Here is a 24423-nt window from a genome sequence, read left to right on the forward strand (position 1 = left end):
GCAACTGCAACAGACCAATCCACCATTGAAAGCTTAACTTTCGAGTTTTGTATGTTTGAAGCCCTATTAAACATTCTTTTATGGGCAGATTCACAACTTGGTGAAAACTGCGTAATTTTAAACGATATTTCCCGTATTGCTCGGTCAGATATTAATGTCCGAATAAATAACTTGGCCAAATGGGTCTCCCGAACGTGTCCCATGTTCCATTATTACTGTTAGCGTATCGGTTTGGCTGTTGATACATTGTCTTTCTTGCATGGAAAGGACTACTAATTTTCTAGGAGAAGCAAACGATAACAATGGAAGATTGAACACTAACTTGAACCCACTTGAAATGACTCAGATTGTTTTACTTCATGCTTCATAATTTTTCGAAATAAAATGATAAAACATATACAAAGAACGGAAATAAATTTTTATTGCTTCAATTACCTGAAACAAATTGAATTTAATGGTTCGCCGACTTCACAGTGTTTGCAAAACTGAGCCACTCTTTCTATCGATTTTGGCTAAAAACCGAATTTATCCAAATGGAAGTTTTACGCGTTTAGCTAAAAATTTGCGTGTACCGATTAAATCTAAAGCCGTATATCATAGAGCTATCTCGTTAATACCGATAGGCAAATTCAATATGCCAAGCTTTTTAATGCTTTAACAGTACCTGAAATTTTACGACCCAATATGACTTGAAAATAGTAATTTGTCATAATTTCATTAATTTTGTGAAGTGTCCTTCGATTATTCAAGAGTTTCATATAGCGCAACCAGAACCTGCACACTTAACGCATGATGAAATGATTTTTGGACGAGTGCATCGCAACCTAAATAATGAAAGCAGAAATCTGATGTTAATCATTAGTTAAAATAATAAAATTAATAAATCGATTGCACGAGGCATGGTAAATTTATAAAAACCTGATATGACCGCAGGCATTTTGATGTATATTTATAAACAAGGAAAGGGCTCGATTTGTAAAAAATCCAGTAGATAGGCCTTTCATAGGGGCAGTGAAATTTATGTAATTTATTCATATGTGATTAAAATAAATTCTAGGTCCGCAATCATAAATGAAATGTGAATGAATGGACAGGGACGGGATAGACAAGACTGACCCGAGCCCGTTCAGCTCCTGATTGTAGGTATGCACCCAGATCACCTGTGGGAGCTTAACTCGAACAAGTTTTTGCAAACTTCCCAGGGGTGTTCCGGATGTTGCGCTAAATGTCATTTTCCGTGAAAAACAACGAATTTTTCAGGAAAATGCAGCTTTTTCGTTTGACTCAACATTTTATTTGATCCCTCAACGAAACACAGGCTGCATTTGTCTTCGAAATTCGCGTCCCTAATAATCAATTCAACAAAAAGCGCATTTTCTTTGCGCAGCAAAGGCATTCAATTTAAATCAGGTATAAAATAACGGGTTCATATTGTCTGCGGAAAGCGAGAAAATTGCCGCATTGTATTGTGCCTTGCAACCTGGGCTCCCTTTAATTAGTTCCTTTCGAGAAAATGTTTGTTCTTTTGTTGGTTACCAGAAGTAATTAATAGGGAATCAACGAATTAATTTCAGGTTTATTCCAGCTGTTAGGAATTTATTATGAAGACGTACTCGTTCTTGTTTACGGGATTGAGGGCAACCGTTACGAGGAAATTAACCCCTCCTGCCAGGTGCCACAAAGGCTCCTCGCCGTTCCTGGAAAAAGTCTAATTTAAGAGGCCGGATAAACGGTCAGATCATTGCCAATATTCAACCCGAGCCCGCTTCCAGACTTGTTACGCGAGGGGATGCCGGCAAGGGTGGTAAAAGAGAAAGGCAAAAACAGCAAAACAGGAAAAACCGTCGAGTTGCTAACTCCAAAATGGTGGCCCCGAAACTTACGTTGTGGTTTTGCCTGCGGCGGGGTTTCAGTCTTGCCGGATCTACGTAGAAAATAAATCAATTCCGGTTTCTTGGTTTGACCCCTCAGTAATTATTATATCTGCAGTTGGCATCCGCCCTTGGGGGAGAGCATTCGAGCCTGCGTTGTCCGTAAACAATAAACAACCCACTAATGGATACACGTTACGTGTTAAATTTAACCCCCTCACCCTGCTCTTGAGTTTGGATCATGTTCAGATCGCACTTTTATTTTGATCACCGGCATTTTCCGTTATCCAGTTCGTGAGGGTTCCTGTTCATGAATTACCTCGGAATATTAATCACAGGAAATAATGGGCGAATTCCGAACAACTGCACACCCAAATAATTCGGTAATAAAATTTACAGAAGCAAATCCGATTAGTGGAGTATCCTTTGTTTTATTAGAGTAATTAAATATAAATTCAAAATAAATACTACACAGTGTAAAACGGAATACTCATTTGGATTACACGCAGGCCATAATAGATGGGCCGGAAATCAATATTAACATTTAATTATAGATAATGTTTTCAACAATGTATGCATTATTTGATTGGCCACTGTGATACACAAATGTGTGTTGTATCCATATCTGTTTGTTTATGCGATTACACCATTGAACAACTGTAAATGAGAAGGCAGGATTATTATCGAACTTTCTGACTCAGTTTTAGTACGTGTGTGATACTGGGTCTCTGCATTAACCACCCATATATGTTGATATCAACGATGCAAATTTGGATGCAGATGTTTAGCATAGTTCACCTACTTTCCCTAGTTTTAAAGACTTAAATGAAAATATCTCGAAAACGGTGGGAGACACGCTCGCGCCTCGATAGCTCAATACTGGGGTCTTCTGTTTTTAATAATGTACGTCAGTGACTTGGATTGCTTCCAAAAAAAATAGGATAATGATATATGCTTATGATGCATTAGCAGCTCAGACTTGCAGGAATTACAGGAAAGAGCAACTAACATAATTATCATAATAGTTTCACGGTTTCCGGTAGGCCGAACCAACCCATAACGTATGCGAAGAAGATTTTTGTTGTTCTATTCATAGGTCTACGTTTGCAAACAATTTCCCACTATAAATCTGGATGTAGGAGTTGCCAAAGTGTGCGAAATGATACGATTCCTGGATACCCACCCAGATGGTTCCCCTAAGTGGGAGGGAAAATTTAAGCAACTATAAAAAAGCTGAATATGACCTATTTTCCACTTTTGATTCTTCAAACTCATTTCACCCTCATTCAGTTACGCGTCTCCATAATCCAGATTTCATGCAATATACAGGGTGTCCTCGAATTACGTGGCCAAAATAATACCGCAGATTGTTTGAGTGAAAATAAGTCGATTTAACTAAACTTCCCTCAGTCCAAAAGTTGATAATTATGGAGCTACAAGGTGTTAAAGTTGAAAAAAAAAATCACATTTTCTTTAATATCTTTCGATTTCTTTGAGTTAATTTCACGAAATTTCATATTTGAGGGTGTTTTAGGATACGAAATTCAAATTTATTAACGATTTAGTTGTTTCTTCTAGGGGGCGCCACAAGCGACCATTAGGACACATTTAAATCTCTGTAACTTTTTCGTGCCACGGTGTATATTATTTTAGTATTTAAAAACCTTTTTCCCTACCTTTTATACTTAGAAAAGGTATACTTTATTGACGTCGCTAGAAGCAACGGTTTTGAAGAAAAATGCATCTAAGCCTGATGATGCATGCAAATTACCTTAAAATTATTTTCCGTTAAAAAAAATTAAGTTTTTCAAAAATAATTATTAGTAAAGGTATAACAATAAGTTTTCAAAATCAGATATTATTAAATAGAAAACAAAAATAATAATTAACAAAGAAACAACAACAAGCGAGAATAGCACTTACTAATTAATTAAATTAACTTATGTAAATTGTTGGTTTAATTTTTTTTCATTTAATCTGCTATCATAACAAATGTTCAAAGTGTTTACCATTTTCCTGTATGCATAAGTTCATCCTTTTTAAGAAATTACATTGTACTCTAAACAATATTTCAGGGGTATTCTTCAATAATTCCACTTCATGAATTATTCTTGCCTCCAATTCTTGTCGCGTATGAACTGGAGATGCATAAACTTTTGATTTCAAGGCACCCCATAAAAAAAATCACAGGGTGTCAAGTCTGGTGATCGAGCAGGCCAATTCACAGGTGCATCACCTCCTCTTCCAATCCAACGTTGTGGGTATTCCTCATATAAATGTTGCCTTACATTTAAAGTAAAATGAGGAGGTGCGCCATCATGCATAAACCAAAGATCACGACGAAGGATTAAAGGCAAATCTTCTAATAAGATAGGTAGAGCCTGTACTAAAAAGTTCAAGTAGTTATCACCATTCAGCGTATCTGGCATTACAAAGGGACCAACAATAAAATTATCTACTATTCCAGCCCAGACATTTACTTTAAATCGATGCTGATAATGAGTCACTGTTGTCTCGTGAGGATTTTCATAAGCATAAACATGTTCATTATGCATATTAAAAATACCGTATCTAGTAAAAACAGCTTCATCTGCGAACAAAATTTTCTTACTAAAATTTGGATTTTCGATTCTTCTGTGGATTATAAACCGACAAAAATTTAAACGTTGAGCAGAATCCACGGGCAATTGTAGGTCTTGAATTTTTTGAATATGATAGGGGTGCAACAATTGTTCTTGAAAAACTTTATGAACTAGTGATTTCGAAACTCCCAATTGCAGTCCTACACCTCGTGTACTGGCCTTTGGATTTCTTTGAACAGCATCCAAAACCTCTTCTTCCATTTCTACTGTACTTATTGTTCGTCCGCGTCCAGAATCTGCATGCCCAGGTTCAAACTTGCCATTTTCGCGGAGAAGCCTTTCAATATTAACAAAAGTTTTCCGATTTGGAATTCTACGGAAAGGATATTTTTCCTTGTAAACTCGTACACTTTTTTGACTATTACAACGGCAAAGTCCATAAACAAACAGCATATCCACCATTTCAGAATAAGTGAATTTATTGGCCATACTTATGGATATTTACAGGAACAAGAAGCGAAACTGACAAGAAAAACTGAGGGCTAAATAAAAAAATTGACATTTGAGAAACAAATTCAAGTGTTAAAATGTCAATTAAAAATATAGCCAACTGAGTTATTTACTTAAAAGCGCCAACGCAAATATGCAGCGCATTAGAATTATGCGTTTTTCTCCAAAACCGTTGCTTCTAGCGACGTCAATAAAGTATACCTTTTCTAAGTATAAAAGGTAGGGAAAAAGGTTTTTAAATACCAAAATAATATACACCGTGGCACGAAAAAGTTACAGAGATTTAAATGTGTCCTAATGGTCGCTTGTGGCGCCCCCTAGAAGAAACAACTAAATCGTTAATAAATTTGAATTTCGTATCCTAAAACACCCTCAAATATGAAATTTCGTGAAATTAACTCAAAGAAATCGAAAGATATTAAAGAAAATGTGATTTTTTTTTTCAACTTTAACACCCTGTAGCTCCATAATTATCAACTTTTGGACTGTGGGAAGTTTAGTTAAATCGACTTATTTTCACTCAAACAATCTACGGTATTATTTTGGCCACGTAATTCGATGACACCCTGTATATAAATAGTTACACGTTTACATATTGATCGTCTTTCCACAGCTGCTATGCATGATACAAAGTATTTATGTTTGCTTCATTTTGACTAATTTTCTGCATTATATATCATTTTTAATAGCCGGAGGTGCTGGCTCTGTAGAGTATAAAACAAAGTCGAGGAATTCTCACTTGAAGTACCCAGAGGTGCTTATGTTCTCTAGGATATAATGTCACACCTGTTATGGTATTCCAACCTTAGTTATGTATTTGGGAGGAACCTAACGCCATCATGAAGTTCTATCAGAGTGGCGTCCCTCTTCTGGAGATAAAAATATTGCTAGGATTTGGATATAAATTACCTTTATGGAGCAGGAATGTGTTTTCCTCAAAAGGGTCTCATGGGGTCGATAATTTCCAGAGAAGAGGTAACATTTTTGGAATATCTTATGTGGGAATTCACGCGTTAGAATGTTTCGTCTCATAAAAATACTCGTATAGAGGGTGTCCGGGTTTTTCGTAGTAGGATTTTAAGCACGTATTTTACAAATAAAAATGATATTAGTTTGCTATATAAACTAGATTCGACAAGCGCTTTGTTAAGGAAACACAGGGTGTTGAAGTTTTATACTTTTTTCAATTTATCTTTTATAGCTCCCAAGGTTTTTGACGTATTTTTAGCATAATTAGATGGATGTCTTTCACATTATTCCCAGGTGGTGAAGAATTGGCTAAATGCGAACCATTCAGAGAGCTGGGTAGGTAGTGGAGGACCAATTGTTTGGTCTTGTCGATCGCCCGATTTAATACGTCTAGATTTTTATATTTGGGGGTTCATGAAGGAAAATGTGCATTCTACTTCTATAAGCTCACGAGAAGAATTTTTAACGGGAATAAGAAATTCTGGTCTTAGAATGATCACACAAAATTGGAGACTTGTTCGGCGGTCTTGAAGGCGACGTTCTAATTAATTTAATATGGATTTAAATTATTTTGCCATTGAATAAATTATCGCTGTTCAACTTACTCTGTATTTGAAGTTATTGTTGCCTTCTGGTCTACTATTATTGTTTATTTCTTTTCCGTTAAAATCTGCTTTACTATTGGATCGTGAGTAAATAAATCGTTACTCCGGTAAAAACTGTAGTAGTGTGTCAAAAATGACAGAGGCCAACCAAACCTAATCGATGAAAAAAGTAGGATTGAAAAAACTATAAAACTTTATACAGGATGCTACAAATTAGTAGGCTAATCCGCTAACCACAGGTTCTTTGAGCGAAAATAAGTCGACTTTCCTTATGCGACTTTTTCCTTTGGCGTTTTATACTCACTATACAGAGTGTTAAAGTTATTAAAAAAAATATTTATTTGGTTAATAACTTCGGTACTTCTTATCGTATTTTAACGAAATTTTGTAGTTATGCACAGTTCGATGAGGCGTTCTTTTCCTATAATTTAGGTAAAAAAAAATTTAACCGGGGAAACGAAATTGGAGGTCACGGACACGTCCCCCCCCCCCCCCAAACTTTTTTTTGCGCGCGCCAATGGTGAACGTGTTTAATTTTTTAAACTAAATATTCTTTTATCTTAATTTTTTCATTCTTGTAAAATTTTGATTTACCACTTACTTTAGAAGATATTACAGCATATTACCTCTCAATACATGGTACCCATTTTTTATTTATGTATATCTGGAACGTATCGATCATTTATTCCGGTACAAAATGTACGTTGCGTTACTATTGAAAAATTTAGTAGATATCTGTGATGATGCGTCAGGTTACTTTTATTTATTAAACAATATCCAGAGTAATTTTTGATCTTTCTTGAAAATAAATTTATATTCTTACATTTATACTAACGTTACAAAGGCAAATGGCTAATCGGGAAGGATTTTTATCATTTTCGGAAATGACTGATATAGTCTTAATAATGAGTATGTAGCCAACACAATAAAATTAGTAATAGTAATAATTTTTGTTATCGTGGTTAACGATTTTTCATTTATAGGAAAATGCAGTTCTAATGCTAGTTTAGCGGCTAGATGTTATACAGATATATTTCCTAATCGGTACCATTCGAAAAGAAAATTCTTCTCCAATTTAGTTAATCGTTTGAGGGAATCGGGTAAACTTAAGCAAGTTAGTATAAATGTAAGAATATAAATTTATTTTTAAGAAAGATAAAAAATTAGTCTGGATATTGTTTAATAAATAAAAGTAACCTGACGCATCATCACAGATATCTACTAAATTTTTCAATAGTAACGCAACGTACATTTTGTACCGGAATAAATGATCGATACGTTCCAGATATACATAAATAAAAAATGGGTACCATGTATTGAGAGGTAATATGCTGGAATATCTTCTAAAGTAAGTGATAAATCAAAATTTTACAAGAATGAAAAAATTAAGATAAAAGAATATTTAGTTTAAAAAATTAAACACGATCACCATTGGCGCGCGCAAAAAAAAAGTTTGGGGGGGGACGTGCCGTGACCTCCAATTTCCTTTCTCCGGATAAATTTTTTTTTTTACCTAAATTTTAGGAAAAGAACGCCTCATCGAACTGTGCATCACTACAAAATTTCATTAAAATACGATAAGACGTACCAAAGTTATTAACCAAATAAATATATGTTTTAATAACTTTAACACTCTGTATAGTAAGTATAAAACGCCAAAGAAAAAAGTCGCATAAGGAAAGTCGACTTATTTTCGCTCAAAGAATCTATGGTCAGCGGATTGGCTTACTAATTTGTAACACCCTATATACAGGGTGAGTTTTAAGTAATGGGACACGGAGCAACGATGGATTTATGACATAAAAATAATGCAATATAGCTAAATTTATGTTATATTTTTTAACAAGACAAAAAAATTATGTTGTTACATGTCAACAAGTAGAAAAAATGGGAATTTAAGTTATTTAATTGAATTTCTCGAAAACCGTTGCTCCTAGCGACAGCAATAAGGTGTAACTTTTTTAACTAGAAAAGGTAGGGGAACACATTTTATAAGGACAAAATGACATACGCCGTGGCACAAAAAAGTTTAAATGGCTTAAATGACTCCTAATTGTCGATTGTGGCACCCACTAGAAGATACACCGAAATTGTCGATAAATTTGAATTAATCATCTCCAAAAACCCCTATATAAAAAATATCGTGAAATTAGCCTGAACTGTTCCAGAGATATTAAAGAAAATTTGATTTAATTTTTCAACTTTGGCACCCTGTATCTCAGTTATTTTCAACTTTTGGTATAACATAAATTTAGCTATATTGCATTATTTTTATGTCCTAAATCCATCGTTGCTCTGTGTCCCATTACTTAAGACTCACCCTGTATATATAAATTTCCTTAACAAAGCATTTCTCCAATATAGCTTATATAGTAGGCTAGTATTATTTGTATGCGCAGAATACGTGATTAAGATCCTACTACAAAACACTTGAACACACTGTATGTAAAGATTGAATGTAATTACAATGCGCAGTAAAGTAATTCGGGGCATCTTGGTTTCCACGCATTTATTATCAAATCCGCATTGAAAATCTCTTTCATGGTGTGCACTTTGCGTATATTGATTGCGGCCCGAGAACTCAAAATGCCATTCGCGAGAGCTATTGTAGTGCATAGATGATTCTTTATAATGTACAAAAAAACAGTGCTTTTTCAGCTTAATAAATGTTCTTTCATAACACTCGAAATTTTAAAACTACTTCCTTCGCATCAGCTGCAACAGCGACTGCAGCTTTTCAGCGGCATTTTTATTTAGCACCAACGTAACTTTTACAAACTAAAACTCTTCATCTGAGCTGTAAAATAAAACTGCTTCAGTGTGCCGTCTTGTTTGTCGCAACTGCCGAATTCCGCCATTATTTACACAGATAATCTCATATCCGCTTCAAATTCTTATCTCTTCACGTCTGAGGGTTTACAATAGAAAAATTTCGAAACTTTTCGTCAAAGTGAAATCGAGCCAAAGAAGAAGTCGCATTATATTAAAGTTTCCTGTAAAATTGCGCGTCTGCAGAATAATTTATGCGCATTCGGATTAATCATATCTTTTTATGAAGATCAAGGTATGTTGGGAGAATTCCGGTTTCAGGTTCGTCTTTTGGTTGCTGGGAATGTGATGTTCTAGCATTAATGTCGTATCCCTCAGGGTCACATGAATAACTGGTTATTCAGAAATTCGCTTATTCCACATGTTTATTCATGGACATGTAGGACAAGGTAGGAATCAGATAACCAGACTTAGAGCTGCTGTTTACTCGATCTTATGCTTATTTGACTGCGCTATTCGGATTAATGCAAATTCGACTGGGAAATTCACATTTCTGCTTAGTAGGGTAATTGACATGTAAAGTGCTTTTGGGCATGTACCGAGGAACATGATTATGTCATTACTAATACAGCCATATGAAATTTAATACAATAATCTTAATCGAATGCTGGTCACGATAATTAACAATTTAACGGGCAAAGTTCGTGAGTGATACAAATTTTATTTCACGCGTTTGAAATGAATTTTTGAAATGAAATTATTAATTCACTGACAATTAAACACGTTGTTTCAAGCTTAAATTAGTTGCCTTCGTTTAAATATTTTGGAACAATTTAGAATCAATGTTGGCTGTGAATGGATGTAAATTTTTAATTTTAGCAATACCAAATCAGGTTCAAAATGATGGTAATTACTCGCGAATAAAATACACGTTGAGGCGAAAAGTGAAGTTACAGATATTTGGCTCACTGCCTACGAGAAGATGGCAGGAAGACACATGGTTCAAATTTCTGAAGACCTGGACTAATCAATATTTATGAATTTAAGGAAAACCTGTGCGATATCGAAATTCTCGAAATTTTGAAATATGGCAGCATTGCAACACCATTAACAGATGCCACACACCCTATTTGTGAAGCTGATTATAGTTGTTGGGGTCCCGGAACTTCTTAATATTTGACCGCAGCTTGATTTCCTGTCTCAAAACGCTCCTTTCTCTCTAATATAAGTAGCCCGGTTTTTTCATCACTCATTTCTCTCCAGCTTGGTTAATCCAGTATACGCAATTTTGGCGCTCAAATTGAATTAATCCTGACTTTATTCTAGCTTCCGTGAAACTCCTGTCTCCTCCACATTCACCCACCATGTATAAATTTATGTAAGGTGCTCAAAATAATATTAACAAGAAAGCTACTTTGAAGCTGCGCCCGTAGCGTCTATAAATTAACTCTAATGGAGAATCCTTGAAGCCGTTCAAGAACTTAATCAAGATGAAACTTTAATTAATAAGAAACTTTGTATCCTTGCTCAACATCGATGCGTAGCCGAGCAAAAGGTCTTCAGGACGCCTTCGCAAATATGCAAATTCGGCTGTTGTGTCTGCAAATTGGCGACGAGGCCTTTAGTTTCCATTAGTGTTTGTCGACGCCTTGACAAATCTTAGTAATTTTAGCATGAGAGTTAATTGGTTCAAATGATGTGGTGTTTTTGAAAATTTAACAAGTCAATCACCAACTAAGATAATTTGTTTTTTTTTTAACATGTACCATCATTACTCTAGTAGTTGTTTTCCTTCTCTATTTTTTTCCAGAAGATAAACAGAGTGATAGAGTGAAGTCCTATTCGCATGAATTGAGAAATCGATCGAAAAACGAAAACAATTCCGTTATTTCAAATTCCTCTCCAACGGTCAAACTGTTTAGTTTAACGAGAGACTCTCGATTAATTCGGGTTTGCCGATCAATGATCCCGAATTAGTTATTAGGGCGTTAAATATTGCTTTGAACTGAAATCGATCGACAAGTAATCGCATCATCTTGATTTGCCGAGGTCGTGGAGAATTATTCATTCAGGTGTTTAATTCAGTTAAAAACCTAAGGAATCGTCTCACAATAGGGCAAATGCTTTATGTGTGAGAAAGAAAATTATGTGCGTTTATCGGAATAACATTAAAGTGGAAACCACTTAGGGGCGCAGACCAATCAAACTGTGCAATCTTCAGAGTTAAAGCCTCTCACGCCTAAGCTCTTTTACCTGGAAATCGCCTAGATTTTTAAGCCGCCCTTTTGCGTGACTTTCCATTATCTGGCAATTAATATACAAAAATGGCACGACTTGCAAGGGAGTACTGTTAAATGCAAAAGTTAAACGTTTACGCTAAAAGCATGGGAACTTTATCTTGATGGAGTTGTTTGATGATAAGATCTTGCTTAATAAATCTAACGTCTCAATTTTCAACTGCAAATGGAGCAATTTATAGAGGTTCGTAGAATTTAATTATACTACCTGTGTGAATTAGGATCATTGAAAATAAACTGAATTTCACTTTCTCATGACTCAAAATGTACTAAAAACACAGAAAATAAACTTGACAAAGTCTGATTCAGTAGATCTGCTTGAAGGCTCAACCAGGTTTAGAAATTTGTATCTCCAAGACAAATGATTCTCTAATGACATTTTTAGTCACAAAAATTTTCTATAAAAGCTTTTCAAATACTTAAAATATTGACTTAATCCTTATCTCTACGTTACTGTTATGGACATAAATAGCGGGATAAACGCTAATAAGTCTGTTTGAGGATTCACTCAGGTTGGAAAATTTGGAAAGCGAAGAGTTCAGTTCGGCCTCCATTTTGCAATAAATCTACATGTATGTTCATGATAGTAACTTAGAAAATATTACCGCAATTCGCCTATATTCTTGGAAGTTATGAACGAAAGTAGCATATCAGCACCAGGACTTAACCTGTTTAATCTACTGTTTAACTTAACCACACAAAACCGCAATCTTGATTATTTCATTTTCTGAATAAATGATCAGACAAAGAGCTCCGAATACAACTAAAAGGAAGATATCAGGTGATGTTCTTTCATTTGTTCATAAATTCTATGCTCCAGGCAGAACTCATTTATTAGACTACATATCCTCACATAAAACGTATTGCCTAGAGCTTAATCCCTCGCAAAGGATTTGAATGGAAATTGTTTAAAGCAATAGTTTTGTTTGCATAACAGAGTGTGACTGGAAAATTGATAGAAAAAAGGTATACAACATCTGGATTCCAAACATCTAACAAAATGAAATTTCTAATCAGAAATCAAGGTAAATAAATAAGGGGCTTTATAAAAAAATTTTCCTTCAATTCACATATCCAATTATCTCCCTTTTGCTACCTTTATACACAGTCCTGCCACAAAAGAACATAGTACTAACTGCGAAATTCTGTGAACAGAAGAATGCAATAACAAAAGGAAAATAACTTGCTCTATACAGTTTGAACGATATTTTAGCTGCTTTTGTTGTTGCCTGTATTTGAGCTCTTATGCAACTTACGCTATTGTTTTGATTTTGTATATATGATTCGAAGATGGCTGCATGGAGAATATTGAAATACTTTTATTTATTCTCTGAGAAAATTTGTTACCAAATGGATATTTATCCAGAGTAAATATAACACTAACTTTTGGAACTATCCGCTTATGATCTTGTTACAGATAAGTATAAGCAAGCAAATTAAAACGAGTTTCTTTGTTCCTGGACCACAAAATCTATACTTGCCTCCATTTTCGTTATCGCTGTGATGTGAAAGTTCTTAAAGGGTCTAAGGTGTATGCCTCACGTGGGCGCTCACGAATTCGTTGCCTTGCTGTAACATTTCCAGTTTTTTTAGCACAAGCGAGGTGGAAATGTACATATTTAAATGCAAGTTTGATAGGTGGATTATTTTTTAATGGTAAACTTGTGTGGACAATGTTCTCACTACTGATATCACCCCAACGTCGATAATATCAGGCAGACACGCAAACTTACCATTATGAGAAATAACCATGAAAAAGTTTTCAATGCCTTTCATTTTCAGCATGCGAATTTAGGATCAGGTTACCAAATTGAGAAACATAATATAGCCGATAGAGCAACGGAATGTGCGCTCACTTTAGCTTCGATACTGCTTTTTTTTAAATTTCGATCCACTTCCATCGTCCTTCGAAAAACAATCCGCCTCTAAACGATATTGAAACCTCATTTCCCTGGAGATATTTAAATTATCCTTCAAATATACATACGGTAGGAATTTTAATCAGTCGAGATTTCAAGCCAGTCGACTTTTATAAATATGTATTAGGCGAGAGGAAATGACAAAAAGAGATCTATAAGGTGAGTGTGGTTTTTCCTTTTTAATTCAAGTTTTGTTTCAATGTTGTTTGCAGTATTTTCATCTAAGAGTGGAATGATTAATATATTTATTAAACTATCAGCTTGAAACTTTCGAGTTTAATTACAAATTACGTGATTACCTCGAGCTTTCACTGCCAAAGAATTGTTTTTACTCAAATTATGGAAAACCCCCATTTTGCCAGTTATTAGTAACTTTAATAACTGTAGTTATTATGGTATAGCTAATTAAGGTCGTAAATTGTGTTGCACTGATTTTAACGGAAGAATTTTATTGTTGCTTTATCGACTCAACTTTTAAATAGAGCAACTGTAAATATAAAAATTTCATGGCATTGTTAATCTCGATTTTTAGTGATGAAAAAATATAAGCAGATAAAAACAAATTCGTGTTTTAAAAATTTGCAACGAAATATTGTGAATTCCTTCTGAAAGAAGCGATATTTGAAACGTTTTTGGTCTATGGAAATCAAGAGGCTATAGAATGAAGCATATTTCAGACTGAAGAGTCCAAACTTTGAAATTGTTGTATTTGAAAGCAGGGTGATCCGTTAGAACTGTTCTTTTGCGGTTGCGCAATTTTAGGGACTGATCACACCAGTGTTACCACAAGAGAAGAAACGATGGAAATCGATTACTCTTAAGATGAAGATGCAGTGAGTTTTAATGAAACTTCTAAGACCTGCTTGGTAACAAAAAAAGAAATCTTCTATTCCTCTTGAAGCCAAATAAATACACCGATTACTTTCCCGAAGGAGCTTCATGCCTGGGTCAATAACAGAACTTCTCTAAACTCTAAAGCAAATTATTTGTGTATCAAGCAATTTTCGATATAAATGCGCTTGAATTTCTCAGTGAATAGCAGGTAACGAACGTCCTCAATCAAGGAGAAATCCGCCTTCACCACAGTAGTAAGAATGCTATTCTGAAATCACTGATTCAGTTGAAGCAGTTATTTAAGTCCTAAACTGGGCGAGGACTCAATTTTAGTCACGTGTATCCCCACATTGATCTCGAGAATCGAATTGATCCAGAGATTAAGTTCGTCTAAGTTATCATCATATATGCTTATGAACACATTCATAAAGTTTAGATTTCGAAAAAATCTAGTTTCTGCTCAAAATCACAGTCTAAGGATTTCAGAATTAGTTCTGCTCTAATGGGTGCTAGTAAAATCATAAAGTTTCAGAAAACTGGCTAATCCTAAACTACCACAAAATGAGAGGATTTCATAATATTATGGCGGAAGGATTATTTTGCCTAAATAGGGAGTTAATCTACTTATTCCTTCAGCAAACGACCGGGAAAGAGCACAAAATGTTGAATGACGACCCCTTTCTTGCCAAAAACTAACATAATTTGGCTGGAGCAGATACGATGGTCCTGCATCATTCACGTCTCTGTTAAACAACGCCCACCGCACGCGAAGACTTTAAATGGATGGTGCAGCATTTTAAGCCAACACTTTCCAAGGACCTTTATTTCGATCCGCAATTCTTGTAGTCGAAACTCTTGTTATTTTTTCCCAAACGACACAACTTTCTATAGTATTAAGGTCTCGGAAAGCCTGCGTGTCTGATATGCAAATGAGCTTATTTCAGCTAGAATTTCCAGCTCGCTCATAACTTTCAGGAAGTTTAAAGAAAGAGCAACAGTTTCAGCAAAAAGTATATGCACGAAGTTGGAACTGCTAAGAGCATGGAAACTATGCAGTGCAACAATAAGACGCGTTAAGGAAATGAAAAGTAAATGCAAATTATTTAAATTTCCGGAAGGAACGGTTTCCATAAATAGAGCCAATATCCAAAGTGCTCTTCGGTTTACCAGTTAAATAATGCCAAACTCTCTAGTGCATCTTAACCAATCCAAAGCTAACGTTCCGAAGAGAATTATGGGGCTATCGTAAGAAAACTGAGAACTACGGGTCTAAATTCCGGAATAATGTAACGTGTAGTAAAGGTGAAGATTAATATTCTCGCAAGACGAACAATTCCCATGGTTGACTTTCGAATAAGTTCAGTGAAGTTCACACTTAGATATATTGAAGTCATTTGTCTTTGACAGTGAATATTACTGAAATGCCTGGAACTCTTTAATTTTACCCTTTTCACAGTTTTATACTCCGATCCGGGGTTTATCAGAAAACTCTTTTCTTCAAGTTTTTCTGCGCTGGGTTTAAGGCGTAAAGACTTTGGGAAATCATTAAGGTCATGCAGGACTTAATACGGTAAATTTGAAATTTTCGCACATCAGAAACTGTTGAATGACAACGGCTTTGCTCTAAATGGTTTATTATCAGATTGATGATTAAGAGTGCGGTTTTCGTATAGGTTTTAGAATCTTCGAATATTTAACTGTTTGTGAGTCAAGAACCGCTGTATAAGTGTAACTGATCTCGCATTACTACAGTTTCTTTTTCTGCTTTCGATTACCAGAAATTGCTATATATGTTATACAGGTTTTTTAAAACTGTAAATAGCAATATTTTTAAAATTATGCCGGTAATGGAAAAATCCAAAAACATGTCTACCATAATATGATGTGGGGTGATGGTTAGGGGTATAATGGGGAGAGTTGGCGGTATGATGGACCCTTTATCAAGAACACCTAGCCACCCCAAGTCATTTTTTTAAATAGGACAAGTACAGTTTTTGCATTTTAAGCATTATGGGTTACATTTTCGAGAAGAATTTCAGAAACTATGGTACCATTGAAAAGCTTATTGAAAATTCTTTCCGATGGTATGTTGCAACCATGCCTGTATAATAAAAAAAAATGTCTTGTGGTGGTTAGGTGCACTTGCTAGAGGATTGTGAGTCCATCATACCCCCAACCATCGTCCCACATCATATTATGATAGACATGTTTTTTTATTTTTCCATTGCCGCCATAAGTTTCAAGGTATTTGCATTTATATTTAAAAAAAAACACTCTGTATAAAAGCCTTTTCACTCGGAAGATTTGGTTGACTGATGATGGAAGATTTCCCTTTTAAAGGTATCAAGGATACGTAAATTTCATTGTACTTTAAACTAGAAGCCGTACTATGAGACCCATCCGACACGGAGCGAATTGATCTCTTTCCACGCAAATACGTAGTAATGGAAATAACTTCCATTAAAAAGTTTCCTTCGCCATCTAGATTGCGGCTTCCATTGAATTCCACCTTTATTTACGCAAATAATCTCATATCCGCCTCAAATTCTTATCTCTTCACGTTGGAGGGTCCACAATAGAAAAATTTCGAAACTCCGAGTCAAAGTGAAATCGAGGCAAAGGAGAAGTCGCGTTATATTGAAGTTTCCACGGAAGTTGCGCGTTTGTGAAATAATTTATGCGCCTCTCGGATTAATCGCATTTCCTTTGAATTTTACCAAGAAGGGAACGGTGGAAATTTGTCTCGTGAATTTTATTTTCTGGCTCAGGTGCATGTGGGTTATGTCAATCGCGTTCTGAATAACCGATCAACGAAGAAGGACACGAAGTGATGGAATAAAAACCGGTGCTAATGACAGATGAGCAATTCTGGAATACACACGCAGTCATAAGCTTGTTTTTACTTCTCTTTTACATGTAAACCACAACTCCCTTTTCGGGCTTCGACTTTGGTGGTATTGGTATAAATTCATTAAACATCTTTTTGCAACGCGGAAGCAAAAATTGCAACTTCTCTCTCACATGCGGTCATCCGAATGCAACTCTGTAATTCCACATAAAGTTTCAAAATAAATACCCATATTAAATCTCCCTAAACGCGAATTAACTTAGACAAAAGTATGTTGAAACAAATGCCAACTCCCGGTGGGAGTTGAGGTTGTTAATTATAAAACAAAGAGTTGTTTTATGTTCCTAACGGGGTATACTAACTGACCAGGGGTGAAAATGGTAATTGGATGAAACTCTAGAAATTTGTTTGATGGCATTTTGCTTGTTTGCCCTTTTCGGAGTTTAAGTAGCTGCAACTCAGATTTATTTATTAGTTAGCAGCGAGCCCGTTCCACGAGGCCTGTGACCGTTTAAACTGGGAGTACTAATTTAATGAGGCATCAGTCGAAATGGCGGAAGCATGTAAACCGCACTCCCATCGAGATAAACAATTACTACATGAGGATTTCGTATATTGTATTGTAATTAGCCAGCGATCTAGCCACGAATAACGCGTCAGAAAGCGACCTTTGTACCAGTCAGGATGGTTAAATCGGGTAACGAATCGCCTAATGCGGTTAACGTCACGCCAGCCAGTTTCCAAACAATAATGCTTTGTTCAGAGCGACGTGGACTGGGAGTTTTCAAACTTTGCACAGCCATTTTATAGAGCTAGTTAAATCTTCAGCGAACGGCCAAGTCGACAATAAATCGGCCACATCAACCGATAGATTCCCAATAAACCAAAATGGCTTCCCTTTTACATTTTGTTACGTCGCATTTATTTAGGGATTTTTGACCATTCGAAGATTTATATCGGTCCTCCCTGGGTGCTACGGAAACCGAGAGATTTATTGAGTGGTCAATTTTTAAATAAATAACGTCGGCACCGAAAGGGTCCGCAGAAAGCAAACGGTACGAATAATTGGGTTTTTGCCGATAAAAGTAGCTCATAGTTTAATCGGCTAACGAATTTTTATAGGGATGCACTCTGGCTAGATGATGAGTTTGGTGCGAGCTTCGGTCGGCTTTCTGGAAAATTGGATTGTGGTCGATTACGAGGAAACTTCGTTCAGCAATGCACAAATCGGATCCTCCACGTATTTGAGTGTTGAATATTTCAAAATCGTTTCCGTTTGCATTCGGCCGACTTATAAGCAAAGAGTCTCGAGAAAATAAAAATGCAGCCTCGTTATTGATACCTTTGCATGTTTAAAATGTTCAGACCACGTTCGTAATCTGCACCCATCGTTTGTGCTAGAAAATCTGGTACATTTAATGAATACCAAGAGTTCTCTCAATGCTGAGCGGTAAATTTTTCTCCTAATTCAGCTGAACATAATCAGAAATGATAGTTTCTCATCAGTCTTTTATCGACTGATCTTTTCTTTCGTGTGACCTTCGACCTCAGCTCTGTGGTCTTCCTCATCTGTATTTTATGGTACATATTGGGTTGTACCTCCGTTTCGTTCTCCAACCTCTACGCAGAACCCATTTTCTAGTTCTCGATGGTCTATCCAATGATCACTCATCAACTCTAGATTTTTATTCTCACTTCTTCTCTTACTCTCCCGACACATTCAGAGCCGTTCCTAGTCATCTCCACCTTCTGCCCCTCAGACTTTTCCGGTAATCGAGCGATTCCGTTCCAGTATTCAGAGCTCGCAAAGGCATATCCAGACGTGTTATTGGAATAATATTGTAGCAACTTTCTGCAGAGCACAATGAAAATCATAAAAACATTAAGGCGAATGAATCGCGAATAAGGATTGCAACTCAACATTTCTGCCGATTATAAAGCTAACGTAGCGTACATGGATGAAAATATTGAAGGCCGGGCCAATACGGCTGTTTCCTGTGTACTCAGATAATCTCTACCTCTCCCTGATCCCCTTTAGAGGACGTGATTTAATTTCCGATTCGTGTGTAAGGAGAGCCGATTTGAAATGCTGGAAAAGGGGAAAATCGATGAAAACGGTAGCACTGGAAGTCGCTACTTTAAATATTTGTGCTGCCTGTCATCATTTCGAACTTTTAAATGATGTCGAACACGGGCAAAGACTCCCTTTGAAAGCTCGTGTAGTTCATGTAGAGAAGTATGTAAAAACGTTCGAGTCGCGTAAATTATTTCGAGGGTTAAAAATTGGCTCGTGTTTGTGACGTAAAAGCATCCCACTGGATTTGTGGGAAAAAATTCACGCGTTATTGAGTCTTGTTCCGACCCTAACATGTAAAAAACGGATTTTGTGGGAAATGTTTCGTGAGCTGGGCCTGGTCGGGTTTGCCAGAGATGCTAAAGAATATTTATTTCTATTCTAGTCGTTCCGTTATTCATAGCTGCGTCCCTTTTATCAGAACTCGATACCCAAGAAGTAAAAAAAAAATGAATAAAAAGTGATAAGAAAATTCTGAAAGTGTGTACAACTGGGTTTAAATTATTTTTGGACCGAAACAGCTACTTAACATTAATACAACTAATCAACCGAAAGTAACGTTTAAATGCACCACTCGTACCTACCATAAATAATCATCGCACAATATTTCATGCTGCGAACGAGGATTTGTACAAATTGTACGAAATTATTCATATTCCAATTAAAATCTCATCTGCACGGACATAATTATCCGGCCAAATTTTCATTTCCAATTAGATCATATTTTGAGGATTCAGGCCTATAGCGCATTTTATTAGGCATTACTTCAGCTCCCTTTTCATCAACACTCTGTTTTATAACGGCCCTAAAATGGGTTTACGGGTCATGTAAAATTAACATTTCGATCTAATACTGGAACATCTCGTTGGACGAATTTTATCCTCTTGTATTTAAACTTCTTTCAACTGCAAATGTACCATTAGGTATCGCTTTTCACTCAAATGTTCGTGGATATGTTTCTTTATCAAGAGGATTATTTGTACAAAAACACTGAAATCCGCTTCTTGAAAGTTAAAGGATTCTACCGATTAGGTCATGAAAGCCTGTTGGAAGGACGGAGGAAATCTACCATAGTAGTGAATTTAGGCATTTGTACTCTGATCTATTCATCTTGCAAGATTAATTGATATGGATGCTAAATTTTGCGGTTTTTAATTGCCCTTAATCAGGGATAAATTTCATTCTTTTTTCCCACTTCTGGTTCTCATTTCACTTTTTGTGGAAACTGCAATTCGTTATTATCAAGTCCTATCGTTTAAAATTATTTGCCGGAAAAAATTGTTCATTTATTGGTCCTGAAATTTTGTTTGACATAATGGCTAAAATCTGTAGATTTTCTGTGAACTGGGCACTTCTCAATTATAGTGACCCTCCCTTTCGAAAGTACGTCCCGAATAAAGTTATCAGTCGTCTGAACTATTGGCCCTTAAATTCTAATTGAAATTCGATAGTAGTGTTGAGTAACAATAAGCCCTTGTTTACAGAGTTCTTGTCTAGATAATCATGTTCCAGGTAAAGTTGTCAGTAATTTAATTAGGTAGGCGTTAAATGATAATTGATAGGAGAGCGAGAATAGGGGTACTTGTTTCATTGAATTCAATTATGTCTTCACCTTGCTCAAAAGACGCACTTTCCTATTTTGCTATCATTTTATAATCTTTTAATTCCACCTTTCAACTCCCCATTCGCTTTCCGGCTTTCTTATTTACATTCTGAAGTTCCCAGTAGCTATTTTCCGCTATGTCCTCTTACATCTCCTGTCGACCAAGAACTTTTTGTAAACAGGATCCTTACGGTACATATTTCGTGAACTAGAAACTCCGCGATTACCAAGACCGTTCCTTGGATGTTGCCTTTCCGATAAAATTATCAGTAAGCCAAACGACGCGCCCTTAAATATTTAATCAAAGGACGGCGAAAACTTGCCAGTTGTAATTTATGTGTCCTAGAAACTATATAGAGGAACCAACTGAATACGGAGTACCTGAATCGCAAAAGGCTGACTTGTGAATTTTGGCCCCTCTCTAAAATATTGATAGGCCAGCGTTAATCCGAGACAATGTGTCTCACCCTGGGTTAAGCCAATGGAAACATATTGCCTGATAAGTCAATTATTCAATTACCACGTAAACACAAAGTCCATTTGAGTAGTTTTAACTCAAAATAGAGAATAACAGTTCCAGCAAAACTTCCCATCAAAATGCTCTATCCAACGGTAAACCACCCCAAACGCAAATCCAAAACTAAACCCCTAAGTGTAACCGACCCTAGAAGAGTTTCGGCTTAGCTTCATATCTGAAGTATCTATTTACTTTGCAAAGTAAAGAGAAACAGAGAACGCTTAAACAGTCTATACGATGCGAGATTTAAATGTAATTGAAATTCAATATGGTGAAGCAATATTAGCACAGTGACTTGAGAGGATTTCGGCAGAATATTAAACACCCTTGGCAACTTTATGACATGCATAATATCATCTGGTCAAATTGCGTGGCAAACAGTTTCTGAAGAAATGTCTTCAGGTTCGCTTTGGAATATTCCAGTGGTTTCTTCGTGGGACAGGTTACGGATATTGATTAAAACGTTTAACAATTAATATCAGTGCTAATTAATTAGCATTAATTTTTGCTGCAGCTGCAACTATTTATCCCGTTTGTTTTTCGCCTAATTGGACAACTAATCCATTACGAATTGATTATACATTAATTATTTCTGGTCAAATGGAAGCCGCGTTACTAATGCACCATGTCCAATTGCAAGGCCGATTTAAGCAAATTTCGTTAAAAACCCCATTAAAACTCGCCCTTCGGTGCATTGTTTTAGGATTTTAATTCCGCCCGAAAGCTTTTAAAGCCCCAAGCCTATGGCCCATTTGGTTGTCCAGTGTCTCTGCACTTTTTCATCAAGGGCTTGTTTTATTTGCAAATTAAATTCAGTACTAAGGCGGACATGTTGCGCCTGGAATGTTATTCTTGTTGCCCCCGCAATGAGTCTTCTGGATCAAGCCATCTAATTGGCAAATTAATTTTTTGCCATAACCAACGCGTATCCTGCATTTTGATGACAAACAGTTTAATGTTAAACGAACGTTCAGCTCTTAAGGCGGAATTATTATCAATATTGGGCGAGGTGATATGTTTTCGGGAGTCCGGATCTAAGTACGCAGCTTCGGCTTGACTGCAATGCCCCAGCAGATGCTTCTATCGGTGTACCACAAATGGAGAAAAGTGACGGAGTGGCACGCCCACGCCCTTACCGGTAACTTCGAGGGTGTTCTGTGCGTTTTGAGCTTTTTAAATTGTGTTTAGAAGTACATTCCGAAGACCAGAACCATGTCTCTGAAGATTATTGGAAATTTCTAATCCCTCCTCGATTATGTCATCAGCACTCATTCCAGCAGTTTGGGTAAACAATGAAATCGAGGAAACGTTTGTCCCCGTAACCAGAAGCATTTTCAAAAACACTCCACAATCACGAGCCGCTTTCCTCCATCTTCCTGCTTAATATTCAAGCAGAAAAGCTCGAATCAGTCGACTCTAACAACGTCTCCCCTTCGGCATATTGAATTTCTATTAATCCGTCTACGTTTACTCGGCAAATTGAACAGACACCTTATAAAATTTTCATTTTTAATCAGGGCGTTAATTAAAGCCAAGCCAGCGACTTCGATTTGCAATAAATTCGACAAAGCTCAAGGTACGTTTCTCCGCTGGGTACGTTTCGACGATCTCTCCGTCGAAACGTACCTAGCGAAGATCGCGATAACGCAAACAACACGAACAAGCAAATTGGGTTTTTGCTGTGCAAGAAGCTTTTCTCATTCAAATTAAGGGAAGCTCAGCTTAAACCTTAAGACTTAACGTCCGCTAAGTTAACGCGAACCGGAGGTTATATATTCAGCTTGTCTTAGATAAGCGGTATTGGAGAGATGGACGGAGGAAATTAATTGTCGGTTAGATAGAGGGGTTCTAAATGAAAATGAGTTTCTAAAATAGGAGAACTCATGTAAAAGAATTTCCATGTAATTCGTCACGAATTTCCTTTTAGATAATTAGGCCGCATTTTTTTGCACATTCTGAGCAGTGATTTAAGTCGGGCTCTCAGGGACGTATCACTAAAACGCCGAATCATAGCTCATATTTGCTGTTTTAATCAGTCATCATCGAGTCGCTCCTGAATTTTATTGGTTTTTGGAAAATCCTGCCATCCTTCTTATTTTTTGACGTGTCACAGACGGGAAATTCTGAGAAGGAACTTTTCCAATCGACCGTGTTAGACGCGTCCCTAGTTATTAATTTTGAAGACACGTCGCAATTCGGAAATCCTGAAAAGAGCGAGCCCAATCTGGTCTCTTGTGCTTCCTTAGTAGTTTTAACCCCAAATTGAAATGATTGAGGATAATAATAATAATAATAATAACGAAAACAGAACAAAACAAATTTGTTTATCACCAATATAACATATAATTAATTAAGGCAGCTGTAGAAATTTGCATTTATATGACAATTTGTCCGGCACGACGTATCAATACCGCAATTGGGGTTGATTGCATTTACATAAATATAAATCTCACTTATTGTTATTGTTAGCGGAATTTACTTACCCACTACTGTTAAATTTACTTTGCTATTCTTAGTTTGGCCCATTTTGAAATCCACGCGACAGCGATAGACCGCCTGGTCGTTTTCGCGAATGTGGTCAATGCCCAACATCGCCGGGTTCTTGTCCAGCATGAAGTACGCCCTGTTGGAGAAGATCTTTTCGTCCGACCACTTTTCGGCTATCGAGAAATCCCTATCGCGAGCATCAACACTGAAAAGGATAAAAAAGAATTTTAGGCTTAACAATCGCCTGCTAAAATCTCAATTTCGTAATCCATTTATTACGCAAAATAAATCAGAAAGATGAAGGACAGGAAGTTTCGAAAATCTCCAATTTAACCATCAGCAGGTTTTCAATTTATTTTGGGCCGAATAATGAACTTAATTGAAAATTCTTGGAAAACAATGGAGGCAGCAAACTAACGTAAATCCATTTCGGTCCCAAAACCATAAATAAAGTGGATGTGGGGCGTAACGAGATGCTCCCTTAAGTGCAGCGTAATTCACCTGGAAATTAATTTTAACGTGCCGCACCCAATTGATT

General features: G+C 36.3%; 1 protein-coding gene across 3 annotated transcripts in view; it reads right to left on the minus strand.

Annotated features, from left to right (window-relative positions):
* LOC136341689 (nephrin-like) overlaps positions 1-24423 on the minus strand; it is a 218784-nt gene that overhangs the window by 63671 nt on the left and 130690 nt on the right. For all 3 annotated transcript variants that reach the window (XM_066286918.1, XM_066286920.1, XM_066286921.1), the window contains exon 3: positions 23882-24090. In XM_066286918.1, coding sequence (XP_066143015.1) covers positions 23882-24090 — 209 coding nt within the window. The remainder of the gene's footprint in view (positions 1-23881; positions 24091-24423) is intronic.

The sequence above is a fragment of the Euwallacea fornicatus genome, chromosome 10 (assembly GCF_040115645.1).
Source record: "Euwallacea fornicatus isolate EFF26 chromosome 10, ASM4011564v1, whole genome shotgun sequence".
NCBI lineage: Eukaryota > Metazoa > Arthropoda > Insecta > Coleoptera > Curculionidae > Euwallacea > Euwallacea fornicatus.